The sequence below is a fragment of the Cervus canadensis genome, chromosome 30 (assembly GCF_019320065.1).
Source record: "Cervus canadensis isolate Bull #8, Minnesota chromosome 30, ASM1932006v1, whole genome shotgun sequence".
Classification (NCBI taxonomy): domain Eukaryota; kingdom Metazoa; phylum Chordata; class Mammalia; order Artiodactyla; family Cervidae; genus Cervus; species Cervus canadensis.
The window spans coordinates 6872362-6887153 of NC_057415.1; the positions used below are offsets into that span (position 1 = coordinate 6872362).

A 14792-nucleotide genomic window follows, 5' to 3' on the forward strand; every position below is an offset into this window, starting at 1 on the left:
CCCCTCACACACACACACCCCACACACACCCACACCCCCCCCCACACACACACACACCCAGCACACACACCCACACACACACCACAGGACACCACACCATACACCACACACCACACACACACACACACACGCACCACACACACCACACACACTATACACACACACCACACACACACCACACACACACACACATACACACCACACACACACACCACACACACCATACACACACACACACCACACACACACCACACACACACACCACACACACACACCCCACACACACACACCACACACACACACACACCACACACACACACACACACCAAACACACACACACACCACACACACACACACATCTGAAACACTTTGCTGTACAGCAAAACCTAGCATTATAATCAACTATATTTCAATTAAAAAAATTTCTTTTAAAAAGTGCCTCAATGAAGAGGTAACAGGTATAGTGTTGAAAAATACACAGAAGTCACAGATTGGAGAGGAGTTAATGCTTCCTAGGCAGAGGGGAGAACACATGGGAAGTCTCCAGTCTGTTCCACGTGGAACAGAAATCAGTGAGGTGTGCCTGATGGGTGGGGGGCATATGAAAGCATTAGGTGGGGTGCATGGCAGAAGCCTGCCTGGTGTGAAGCTGTTTCTCAGCCATGCCCTTTTATATCTGAGCTTTTGTCCACAGACAGGAGATGTTTATAACATACTTAAGCAGAGGAGTGACATGTTTTAACCCCACTCCAGTGTTCTTGCCTGGAGAATCCCGGGGACGGGGGAGCCTGGTGGGCTGCCGACTATGGGGTCGCACAGAGTCAGACATGACTGAAGCGACTTAGCAGCAGCAGCAGACATGTTTTAAAAGATCACTTTGGCAGCCGTGTTGAGGGTAGATTAGACAAAGAAGGAGAGACAAGGGTCTCTGGCAGTTTTTCAGGAGAGGGAGGTGGATTTTATGGATACTTAGCAGGAGGGAGTGACGCTTTAATAATAATTGAGGAAGGCATGGATCAGGGAGGTAGGACTGAGTTCTGCCTTGAACATGAGCTCATTAGTCATCCAAGAGAAGATGCCCAGGAGGGAGGTAAAGCTGGATTTCTGCAGCTCCAGAGAAGGGAGAAAAGTCTGATGATATGGATCCAGGAGGCATCTGGGAACAGATGGTCTTTAAAGCCAAAAGTGGACAGGTCCCTATCATAAGGGTTAAATTACATGGAGGCTGTCCACTGGGTATTAGATAAATTTCATTTATTTAGGTCAAGGGTCTATGCACTTCTCAGAGATGTTTTAAGAGGTTTGGGAACCCTTGAAATTTTAAATATAACTTTGTTGAAACATAGCTTTTTATTGGGACAAAACTATAGCTTATATGAAATTCTCAAAGGGGTCTGAGCCCAAAAAAGAATTAAAACTCTTATGTTTCAATAAATATTTTATATACCCACAATAGTTAGGCCTTGAATTGAATGGAAGAGAGGTTTGGTTCAGGTTGGAAAATGTGTGATATAATGATTTTGTTATTTGATTGTTTTTGGAAAAGGAACCTAGGTTCCACCAGTGTTTGGGGGAGAGTGGGAAGAGGAGAGATGAGAGAGGAGAGAGAGTTTGGTTGGATCCATGATTTGGTTAGAAATATTTTGTATTTTTATTCCGCTCAGATCAAAATCTCCACCAAAAAAAAATACTTCAGATTAAATCTATGTTTGATCACATACCAGAGGTAAAGAATTGAAGTTATTTGTCCATATGTTTTAAAATTATTACACTTGTCATTCTGAATTATATATATAAGTATAAATTTATCATACACAGATTATATTTATATATATTTATAAAATTCAGACTATATATGTATATATTCTAGGAATTCCTAAGCTACCATCCCTTCAGCCCATTCTCATAATTATCTAATATCTCTGGTTTTGTTTCATATACTAAACTTGATCTGAGTTTCTTACTTGACCTTCAGAGCACATAAGCAAGCCTTTCTCCACTTTACAGATCTTTCATAGATGGCTATACTCATAAGAGAATCTGAGTACAATATAAAACTTTCCAATTCTTTGGTGAATCAAAGGATACTGTCAAGAATGTGAAAAGCCAGTTATAAAATGAGAAAAACATTTGCAAATCATTTATCTGAGGGCCTAGTATTCTGAATATATAAAGAACACTTGCTAAGTTGCCTCAGTCATGTCTGACTCTATCCGACCCTAAGGACTGCAGCCTGCCAAGCTCCCGGTCCATGAGATTCTCCAGACAAGAACACAGGAGTGGGTTGCCATGCCCTCCTCAGGGGATCTTCCCTACCCAGGGATCAAACTTGTGTTTCTTACATCTCCTGTACTGGCAGGTGGATTCTTTACCAGTAGCACCACCTTGGAAGCCCATCAGGAACTCATAAAACTCAACAATAAAAAGGTAACCTAATTTGAAAATGGGCAATAGCTCAGTTGGTAAAGAATCCGCCTGCAATGCAGGAGACCTCGGTTCGATTCCTGGGTTGCGAAGATCCCCTGGAGAAGGGATAGGCTACCCACTCCTGTATTTTTGGGCTTCCCTTGTGGCTCAGCTGGTAAAGAATCCACCTGCAATGCAGGAGACCTGGGTTCGATCCCTGGGTTAGGAAAATCCCCTGGAGAAGGGAAAGGCTACCCACTCCAGTATTCTGGCCTGGAGAATTCCATGGACTGTATAGTCCATGGGGTCACAAACAGTCAGACACGACTGAGTGACTTTCACCTCACTTCACTTAAAGGATTTGAACTAGACATTTGGGCTTCCCTGGTGGCTCAGATGGTAGATCAGATGGTAAGGAATCTGCCTGCAATGCAGGAGATCTAGGTTCAATCCCTGGGTTGGAAAATCTCCTGGAAAAAGGAATGGCAACCCACTCCAGTATTCTGGCCTGGAGAAGTCCATGTACAGAGTAGTCTGGCGTGCTATAGTCCATGGGGTCACAAAGAGTCAGCCATGACTGAATGACTAACACATTTAGAAAGAAAGTGAAATCGCTCAGTTTTAGACTTTTCATTAAAGAAGATATGCAAATAGCCAAAAAGTACATGAAAAGATGCTCAAATCATTAGTCGTTAAAGACAAATCAAAACCATAATGAGATACCACTTCACACCTAAAGGGTGGTAAGGATTTTTTCTTTTTAAACAAAAAACAAGTAGTGGCAACTATAGCAAGAAATTGAGACCTTTATATATTACTGATGGGAATGTAAAATGGTGCAGCCACTGTGGAAAACAGCTGGTCAGTTCCTCAAAAACTTAAAGCTGAAGTTATCATATGACCCAGAAATTCTACTCTTAGGTATATACTCAAGATATCAAAAACATGTCCACAAAAAAAAAAAAAAAAACCACTTATACATGAATGTTCACAACAGCATTATTTATAAAAGCCAAAAAACAGAAACAACCCAAGAGTTCATCAACTGATGTACAGAGTTTTAAAATGTGGTATATTTTACAGTAGACTATTATTCAGCCATAAAAAAGGAATGAAATATACATGCTGAAACATGGATGGACCTTGAAAGCGTTATGCTGAGTGAAAGAAACCAGTGACTAAAGGCCACATATTGTATGATTCTATTTATAGGAAATGTCCAGAACAGACAAATCTGTAGAGACAGAAAGCAGATGTGTGGTTGTCAGTGGGTGGAGAGAAAAAGGAATTGAGAAGTATGGGGTTTCCTTCTGTGATGATGGAAATGTTCAGGAATGATATGGTGGTGATGATTACACAATATTGTGAATATTCCAAAACCTATTGTATTGCACATTGTGACTATGCTATATGAATTATATCTCAGTAAAAAAATGCAAAAGACTTTTTTCCTGTTGACTTTCCCTGTACCCCAGAAATGAGACAATCATAGAATCCACAAGCTTATAAAAAACTTTTTCATTGTCCTTGCAAAAGTCAAGTACATTCTAATAGGATAAGAATTTCTCATATTTTGAGATGAACAATACCTATTCTAACCCTGTTAAAAATTCAGACTCATTGACTGTATTTGTACCTATATTACCAAGAAAGTTTTTGTGCCTAAATAATGACTCATAAAATCCACTTAAAATTTTTTTAAAAAAAATTCAGGCTCATAAAAACTTCACTTAGAGAAGTTTTAGAGAAGTAGAGGAAATATTAGGTGCATTTGCTTAGTGAGTACATTTCTAAAATTAGGGATAAATAAAGGTAAAATAATAAAATGACAATGCATTCCATTAAAAGCTTCTTAGAAGTGTCTTCTCAAATTTAAAGCTCTTTGGAAGGGATGATAGAGAATAAGGGTGGATACGAATTTAAGCTGCCAGTTTCTTTCCCTGCCTCTCCTTCTGGACATGAAAGCTAAGCTTAGATCATCTGGGTACTTTGGAATTCCACTCTTTTTTTGGACAGAAATTATTTATGTTTCCTTTTGGAAACTGAGTGCCATAAGCTTCCACTATGCACAATGTTCCTGCTTGACCCCCAGGAAAATCCTCTTGTTTCTATTTGTCTTCATATCATACAGCAAGGAAAAGAGTCTATAGGATGAAGAAGCGAGGTTTAACTTTTTAGGAGAGGCTGGTATTAGTGTTAAACAAGGAATCAGTAAACATCCCGGTCACCAGAAGATTGTTCGATACTCACGATTCGGTGAAAAAAAAATCAGAGGAACTTTTGGTTTTCAAGGTTGTGTTCACTGGCCTTGCCCGTACCCATCTCCCCTGTTAACTCTTTAATAACGCCACAGCTAAACCACAGAAGCTCTCTGAGTGCCAGACAGGAGCAGCCAATCCTTTGTAGGGTCCAGTGTAACAAGTATATGGGTCCCCTGTTCAGAAATTTTTAAGACTCTCCACAAAAGCAATAGCAAGCATAAGCCTAACAGATGCACATGCTGCGAACTCAGGGCCCAGTGCAAGGAGTTTGATCAGACACTGGCTCCCGGCTCCACCATCTCCTTCCTGGGGTGACACGTGAGTTTTTTAAACTCCCGGGACCTTGCTTTCCCCACCCAAAACGTGAGGCTAAACATCCCCATCTCCCACGTTGCTGCCAGGATTTTAAAGTCTCAAGCTAGAATACTATTGTTTAACATATTTCCCATTTTTCTATGGGGAAAGGAGTGGGAGGTATTTCGACTGGGTGCAAATGGCAGGAAAGCCATTTGGTGGGTGAAATGTGGGTCCATCAAAGATGAAGGAAGGGGGCCAAGCGGGCAGCCCTGCCTCACATCTCCAACCTGCCACACTTTGCCTCGCTCTGTGTTTTTATTAGCTTGTATCCCCGGTACATCAGTGGCAGGGGTGATGAAACTGGTGGCAGATTTAACTGCCAGGCAGCTGGGTTACTGTCCCGTGGGTCTTGTTGTCATGCTGAGATCTTAAAGTGACCACGGCTGCTTAGGCGGCTGCTCTCCCAGACACTCCGAGAGAGACCACTGAATAGTTAATCGGTGGCAAAGGAAAGGAAGAGGCTGTTGCTTGCAGAAAGCACAGAGACGCTGCTTTGAAAAATCCCAAGGTGGCTGAATATCAAGATCATGGTTCCTGCTGTGGGCAGCTGTGTGTGCAGAGGGCAGCCTAAGGGCTTAAAATCAAATCTCCAGCCTGGGTTGGTGCCCTTCCCCTGGGGCTCTGGCAGTGGACACAGAAGTCCTAAACATTACAAAATGAAAAAACCTTCAGTACTATCTGAAGAGGGTGATCATTTAGAGTGATCTTTTTTTATTGTTAGCAGCATCCGTGAATAATATTTTCTAGGGGGGAATAAAAAAAAAAAGGAAAAGGAAAAAAGAGAGTGCTAAGGAGAGAAGAAATAGGATGACTTATTTACCAGGCAAGAACTGCAGGTCCCTTACCTGAAACCTTCTCATGTCCCTTGGGTTTCCTGCTGTTTTCAAACAATTCTGATTGCACTTGAGGAAAAATTTTAAAAAGAATCTGTGAAGAGAAAGCAACGTGTTACCTTTTTAAGTAAACATTTTTTAAGAGAGACTATATCTGCATTATATTAGATTTGATTGGAAAGTGATTGGATTTCAGGTCTGGGGAATTTCAGCCAGCCCTGCCTGGGAACGAACGCTAGCTGACCATCTGCAATTTGCAAATTTGGATGTTTTGGATCCCAAGTCAGCTCCGTCACTGTTGAGGGTTGTGGAGTGGTTCACAAGCTGGGTTCTGGTTTGTACACTGGCCCTGAGTGGCTAGGGTGTGCTCTCTCTCAAATAAAAAAAGAGAGAGAGGGGAAGAAGAAGAAATGCTTCACAAACAGGAGTAACTCCTGCTATACAAAAATCTCTCTCTCCAGAGGGTTAAAAATGACACGACTTAGCTCAGAATCCCAGGGTTCCTCACATATGTCGCTTTCTGCTGGCCACATACATTTGCACATGCACACACCTCACACGTAAACCCTCGCACACAAAGGGGGTCTGATATTTTCAACCGATAGATATGAAATCAAAAAACAATGATACCTAAGACAGTCAGTCTGTGCAGGTATATGCTGGGGTTTTTATGACTAATAACAAGTGTGAATGTCCTTTCAGACCTTCTATAGATTATCCAGAAAGATACAAAGGTGCAGAATACTGGTCTGAGGTTACCACTCGTAAGACATATTTTTAAGCCAGTATTATTCTAGATAACCCTTCTGTGCACTTTTAGAATTGGGCTTCTTTGATCAGATGAGGACAGAAACCAAGAAAAATGGCAGAAGTTGGTCTTTTCAGCCATTTACCTGTTTAATGTTTGGAATTTTGTTTTGAAATACAATAAGTTTTTCATTTATTTCACTTGCAGAGTCCTTTTCCTTAAAAAAAAAAAAAATTCAGCTTTTGCAGTGTTAAAGTCCCAGGTGAGCAAGGCCTATTTCCCTTTCTGTTACTATGACAACGAAATTTTACCGCAGTCCCAAAGTCCCTTCAGAACTCTCACATCCATGCCTTGAATTAGAACTTTAAAGGAAAAGATATACATTTTCCCCAGGATTTACCAACAAAAATAAGTAGAAATCAACAATGCTTCCCAAAATTCTATTTTTTAAAGCAACGGTTGGTGAGATGCTCCCATGGTGACCTTCTATTTATTTTTATTTCTTTCACGATCACACAAAAGAATTAGAGAGCGCTCCAATTAATTGTATTTAGCACTTAAAAAAAAAAAACTGGTGGGAAGATAAACAGTAAATGATGAAAGAGGAGAGAAGAGGAATTGTACTCTTTAGAGCATTTTCTCTAGATTTACTAAAAATATTTGAACAAGTGCTCCTGACCCCTATGTATGAATAAGGTTGGGTGTGTATTTGGAAAGAATAGCTAAATAGTATTTTCAAATTTTATAGCATCTGCTTTTCATTTCTCTTTTTGAATCTGTTCTGGGGTGGGAGGTTAGGCATCACTTCCTGGGCCATGAAGGTGTCCAGGGCTGTTATCTGAGGTACCAGGCAGAGAATGACAAGGCAGAAGAGATGCCCCTTGATGCTTTCTGTAGCGTTCAAGCTCGCAACCTGCCTCTGCTTTCGAAAGTGCAATGGGGTGTTTGTCTAGAGCAGCTGCAGCATGTTAGAAAAGAAGGCTGCCTTGTATTTAATAACAGATTAATCAGAATTCACACATTTTCTTTTTTAAGGGGGAGTATATTTTCACTTGTGCCTTCCTAGCAGGGTCACCAACAGCCACTTAAAATGCCTGGAGATGCTGTCACGAAAGACTTAAAACCAGCCATTTTCTCACTTGAGTCTCTTTCCAATCAACAGCCCCTGACCTCACACGGAATTTGCTCTCCAACAGCCACTCACTCCCAAGTGGCTCAGTGGTAAAGAATTCTCCTGGCAATGCAGGAGACACAAGTTCGATCCCTGGGTCAGGAAAATCCCCTGGAGAAGGAAATGGCAACCCTCTCCAGTATTCTTCCTTGGACAATCTCATGGAGAGAGGAACCTTGCAAGCAACAGTCCACAGGGTTGAAAAGAGTTGGACAGGACTTAGCAACTGAGCCCTGTCACTCACACCCCCCCTCAACTGATCAGTAATTTATATCTTTTCCCCTACTAAAACCAAATTTTCTCTTTCTCACAAAGTCCTTGGTTTTTGGAAAGTTTCATCACCACTGGGCTCCTTATAATGCATTCTCTTTGTTATACTTCTCCTCATCTACCCAATCCCCTCTTTCTCCAAAACGTACCTGCTGAAAACATTAATGTTCACCAAGGCATTATTAGATGCATGGTATGGGAGTGCAAAGGAGATAAATGTTTACATAAAATCAAATTGATTTAGGGGAAGAGGGGACCTGCTGAAAGACTTTATTCATTTTAAATTAGGACCCTTAACAGTTCTTTGGTTAGAAAACCCCTCCCCATTTTGACTCTTTTGCCTGCCTGGGGTCTGAGTTTGTAACCTACCCAGTACCCAGCACACTAAGGATATAACATCCTGTTCACAAAAGGGAAGTGAAGGGCAGAGGAGGGAGGGAGGAGGTGAGAGAGAGAGGGAAAAAAAATCTCTTACATTGTATAGTACTTTCTAAAAGAACATATAACTACTTCTAAATGGCTAGCACAGGAAATTATGGCCTGTGAATTTCAGATGTGGACCTAGAAATCAACTGAAATGAATTCTGGGGCTTCCCAGGTGGCTCAGCAGTAAAGAATCTGCCTGCCAACGTAGGAGACACAGGAGACACAGGTTCGATCCCTGGGTTGGGAAGATACCCTAGAGGAGGGCATAGCAACCTGCCTCAGTCTTCTTGCCTGAAGAATGCCATGGACAGAGAGCCTGGCAGGCTACAATCCAGGGGATCACAAAATGTCGGACACGACTGAGTGTGCAACGCTCACACACATGGAGCTTACTGACCTCTCCAGTTTTCTTCTCTTCCTTTTAGTGATGTCTCCCACCTTCCTCCCCTCCACCCCCTGCACCCGCCATGCTCAGGGGGTTTGGTACAGAACCCCCTACTCACCATCTCACCCATTAACCATAGGGTAACTCGCAGAGAACAAATCCCCTGCATCTAGATCCTGTGAAGCCTGGAAAATGTCAGCTCTCTCCACTCAGAAATGGGAAACCAAAGTGAACCACAGGATTCAGACCAAACACCCAGAGACTCATCAGGCTGGAAGTTGTAATTTTCACTTTCTCCAAACAATGTTGACTTCAGGAATATTCTAACCACTTATCGCAGTACTTCCGGCTAGGCTTCTGATCTCATTCCTTATGAGTGCAGGCTAATGGCGACAGGTTTGTCCTTGTTTTATGAGAGAAAGGGGAATAGAGAGTGGGATCCAAACCTAAACTCAAGCCCTCAACTTTCAATCTGATTCCTGGGTCCAGTGAGGCATGAGAACAGATCCCAAAGCATTCATTCCTTCACTACACTGATATCTATTAAATGCTGACAGTGTACGAGTCTTGAGTTCCTACCAATTATGTAAGCAGGTCACTTCACTCCTCTGGGCCTCAGTTTCTATCACTATTAGGAGGGTTTAACTGGATTATCTCCAGTGTTTTTTCCAACCTTAATATTTTGTGATTGCAAAGAAAAATGCGTAAAGTTGACAACCCTCCAGAAATAGAAACATTGGGAGAAGAAACTTCTGAAGACAAAAGTCTATGACTTATTGAAGTCCAAGAGGCGGTGTGTGCAGGGGTTTTCTGAGAGAGGACAACCCTCCTGAACAGAGACTATGAAAGAAGAATCACCAAGATAAGCTGATGGGTAGAAAGTGAAGCATCTTGGTTGATACCTTGGCCAGAGGTTGATGGGCTGGTTGTTGAGTAAGAGGCTATTCTCTTAGGATCCTTTCTCTGTGCTTTGGCAGCAGGAGAAAGTAGCCAGGAATATCACAGATAACAGCCATCTCTATCCCTGCCTACCATCTTGTATGGCCCAGTAGCTTAAGGGTACAGGTTCACAGGGAGGGGGGAAGAAAGTTTGCCAGATGTCAGCTCTGTGCCATACTCCAAGCTATATGCTTGATATCCATCACCTCATTTATTTCCCACAACAACTATATGAGTGATGAATCATCTCACAGCTAGGAAAAACAAAGGTGCCAAGAATTTATGAAATTTGCCCGAAGATCACACTGCTTGTCAGCAACAGAAACAAGGATTTGAATCGGTGGATCTTTCTGGCTGCAAGCCCCATCTGGAGTTCTATGCTTCCTGCACCAATTAGATCATGGTGATGGTTACACAACTTGGTCAATATATAAAAAACCATTGAAATGTACACTTTGGATGGGTGAACTTTATAGTATGTAAACTATATCTCAATACCACGGCTTAACTTTGTATAGGTAAATCAAGAGAAATCCCAGATAATTCCTCCTTATTTACTGGTTTAATTTATGAATTGGTTCTCTAGTATCCTCCGAAAGCAAACTATAAAGAGTTTTGAAAAAGTTAAAATATATATAAGTGTACGTGTGTGTGCCCATTCATCTCTAACTCTTTGCAACTCCATGGACTGCAGCCCACGTGACTCCTCTGTCCATGGGATCCTCCAGGCAAGAATACTGGAGTGGGTTGCCATTTCCTACTCCAGGGGATCTTCCCACGGCAGAGATCAAACCTGCGTCTCTTGCATTGGCAGGCGGATTGTTTACCACTTGAGCCACCTGGGAAGCCCAAATATATGTATATATAACTGTTTAAAGAGAAATTTCAGAAAACATAGTCTGAAAAAATTTTTTAAAACAACAACAACAACAAAAAACTTGTGAAGGATTTTGGTTTCTTGGAGAGTGAGAGAGAGATTATAGCACTCCAAAAGGAACTATTAGGTCAATGATAGTTGCACAGAAGTAAATGCTTATGACGAAAAGCCCTGCTGAATTCATTCCTTTACTCATCTGGCCAATTATGAAGTGTGGAGTGTGTTCCATGAAGGTTCAGCAGAGTGCCAAACAAGACAGACAAAATCCTTGCCTCCATGGCGCACACAACCAAACTATGCAAAATGTGCTTCTTCGGTTTCTGAGATGAGCCTGGAGACCTCTCTGAATACGGGTCTGAAAAAGATCCTAAGAAGCTTCCCTGGTGGTTCAGTGGTAAAGGATCTACCTGAAACGCAAGAGCCACAGGAGACACGGATTCAATCCCTGGGTCGGGAAGATCTTCTGGAGGAGGGCATGGCAACCCACTCCAGTATTCTTGCCTGGAGAAACCCCATGGACAGAGGAGTCTGGCGGGCTACAGTCCATAGTGTTGCAAAGAGTTGGACACGACTAAAGTGACTTAGCACGCACGCAAAATCCTAAGATTACCGAGTACCCAAGAAATCCTTTCTCCCAATCTCTGGAATATTAAAGCACAAAGCACTGTTCAAGAACATAATAAAACCTCCTAGGTGGCTCTAGACATGTTCTGAATCCATCCCAAGTAAAAACTGAGATTCAAACTAGATGTACAAATAAGGTACAAAGTTCAGGTATGGTGGTGGGGGCAGTGGGAAATCTCTAAATTACAGGAAGAGTAACAACTTAATATTCATGCCCAACCTGAGATTATAGCCAGTGATCTGACTGATGCAAAACCCAGGGCTTCCCTGGTGGCTCAGCAGTAAAGAATCTGCCTGCCAATGCAAGACATGCGGGTTCGATCACTGGGTCTGAAGATCCCCTGGAGAAGGAAATGGTAACCCACTCCTGTATTCTTCCCTTGGAAATCCCATGGACAGAGGAGCCTGGTGGGTTGCATGGGGTTGAATACAGTCCATGGGGTTGCAAAGTGTTGGACACGACTGAGCAACTAAAGAACAGTGCAAAATCCAGCATGCTATTTCCCCAGATTTGTGGAAGAGAACATTCAATTTAACTCTAATTAAAAAAAAAAAAAAAAAAACCTTTCAGAAAGCACTGAGAGAGGCACAGAGGCTTCTTTCAAGAAAAAGATTGACTGCGTGCTCAGTCGCTTCAGTTGGGTCCAATGCTTTGCGACTGAATGGACTGTAGCCCTCCAGGCTCCCCTGTCCATGGGATTCTCCAGCCAAGAATACTGGAGTGGGTTGTCATGCCTGTCTCCAAGGGATCTTCCTGTCCCAGGGGTCGAACCCGAGTCTCCTGCATCTCCTGCATTGCAAGTGGATTCTTTACCACTGAGCCACTGGGGAAGCTCCCAAGAAAAAGATTAGACAGGGGTATACAGCCAAAGAAAGTGAATTTGGCACTAGTAATAGCTACCATTATGCAGCACCCTTGTCTATGCAAAATAATATGTAACATGCCTTTCACTTTGAAATTTCATTTCTCATTCCCTTAAAAAATTTCTAATTCCATCTACCCTGGAAACAGTGTCTGTGAGGACATGGCCATGTCTTACACGCTGTGAAGATGGGGAACTCCCACCCTCTCCAAAGTTCAAGAGCCAGGATGCTGTATCTGGTTCTCTCTCAGCCACAATGGCCACATATGCAGGTTGGGTCACTAAAGTCTGAGCCACATATAAGGCTGATAAACTATGTAGGCGCTTAAAGGTCTATGTCTATTGATTTCTGAAGAAGAGACATTTCATCTGGATTAACTGCTGAACTTTGTTTTCCAGGGTCCAATAAGTTAAAATATAATTGGCCTCCTCTGTTTGCACATACTTCTGAAAAGAAAATAATTCTGATCTCTTAGAATATATATCATTTTTGAGAACTATGTTGGAATGCACTGAATCATAGAAGCATATCTGAAAGAAATGGGCAGTTGCCTCTCTTCTGCCAGGATTCTTTCATTCTTTACAGGACCAGGCAGAGGGAGAAGCCATGATGGATGGACGTATCCATGGGGCTATTTCCTTACTCTAAGAACTGCCCATATGGCAGCTCACTCTGCTTTATATGGTAGAAAAATCCCTAAGTGATTGGTTTCCGCTTAAGACCAGTGTAAAACACAGTGATAATGTTCTAGCTTTAATTTAGGTCTTAACTGCAATACCCTCTTTGAACCTTCTGACAATAGAGAAAACACATTTTCCTCCCTTGAAAGCCTCCAACAGAATACAAAATCAGGCTGCCCAAACAAGGAGAAGGATAGCAGTGGACCCCTTCCTTGGCCTGATGATGATGTGACCTTCATCAATCTATTGATTATTGAGGTGTCAGCCCAAGATGAGAAAGGGACCTGGAGCTCTAAAGGCCTTGTGAAGACTCTCACATGAGTCTATAAAAGTGAGGAGACTTTGGGAAGTCTCCGATGGCTCAGTGGTAAAGAATTCACCTGCCAAAAAAGAGAAAAAAAAAAAAAAGAATTCACCTGCCAATGCAGGAGACAGGGGTTCCATCCCTAGGTCGGGAACATCCCATGGAGAAGGAAATGGCAACCCACTCCAGTTTTCTTGCCTGAAAAATCCCACGGACAGAGGAGTCTGGTGGGCTACAGGCCAAAAAGTCACAAAGAGTCAGACATAACTGAACAACCCGCAGTAAGTGCTGGGAAGTCAAACTTCCAGCTGACTCCTGCTATACCCTGACAAAAGTGGCAATGGGACATCTGAGGGATAGCTGGTTGGTACTTCAGATCCGCTTGGTAAGGTGGTGGCTGGTACAAAGACCCAAGAAGATCCATGGAAAGAGGAGACAATTTAAAATTTTTGACTGGCTTATTTAAGTTCAAATCGAATACTCCTTTTTATAAGCTGATTTTCTACGCATTCTGTTTATTTAAATGGCTCCTTAAAAATGTAAATATAAATACACAAATAGAGTAGGTACAGAATCTTTACTGTCCACAGACATTCCTAAAGGGTTGTATTACCATTAAGGCTTTTTGTATCACCATTAAGGCCTAATCACCTGCATGATTTCAATGAAATTGAAACAATTCAGATCTGAAAGATTTAAGTTTAAAGAAATATTTTAAGGAATATATTTTTTTTTACATCTGATTACACTTTTTCTTTTTACTTCTTGGCCACACCATGTGGCATGTGGGATCTTAGTTCCCTGACCAGCAATTGAACCTGTGCCCCCTGCAGTGGAAGCACGGAGTCTTAACCACTGGACTGCCAGGTAAGTCCCTACTTCTGTTTACATTTACTCTAACTCCCCTTGGCTAAAAGTCTAATTTTTATAATAATTATATTAATAATAATAAATAAATAGCACCTAATCATTGACCTCATACTATTCACGATGTATGATTTCATTTAATCCCCTCAACTCTGAAAGGAGGAGAATTAACATCCCCATTTTACATAGGAGATAATCAAGACTCAGGTTAGATTACTTGCCCAAAGGCAAGCAGCTAGTAAGCAGAAGAGCCCAGAGTGGACCTCAGGTTTGTCTGACTCAGAAAAACTTTGTTAAGGCGGGAGCTTGGCCAAGTTTCTTTGGAAGGAAAAGATGGAACACATAGCCAAGCAGTTCTTTTTTTTTTAGGGGATCAGTACCTCATTGATCTACACAGGAGATCACATCACTTCCTTCATCTTTGTAAATAAAAATGGAGTCATTCTACATGTTATAAAACAAGACAAGAAAACCAACAACAATGTCTATCATTCCTATCAGGGACTGTGTTCTCTAGAAATTCTGTGGCAGTACTAGAAGCTGCAGAGGCAGATTAGCAAGTCTATCAGATATTTGGGAAACAAGACATCTCAAGAACCCACATGGTCCAAAGAAGGCATGGCCCAAATAGCTGTAGCACCTGCAAAAAGAATGTGAAATGTTGCTTAAGTGGATGAGGAAAATACAAAGTCATTCATCCACCAAGACTATGGAGGGAAAAAAAAAAAAAGCCGGAAGTCAAACATGTAACATAAGAAGTTGAAATAAGTCTTGGAAAA

General features: G+C 41.8%; 1 protein-coding gene across 1 annotated transcript in view; it reads right to left on the reverse strand.

The window, feature by feature from the left end:
• EBF2 (EBF transcription factor 2) overlaps nt 1-14792 on the reverse strand; it is a 220662-nt gene that overhangs the window by 65494 nt on the left and 140376 nt on the right. Inside the window, exon 7 of the mRNA XM_043453353.1 lies at nt 5871-5952. Within this exon, the coding sequence (XP_043309288.1) occupies nt 5871-5952 (82 nt within the window). The remainder of the gene's footprint in view (nt 1-5870; nt 5953-14792) is intronic.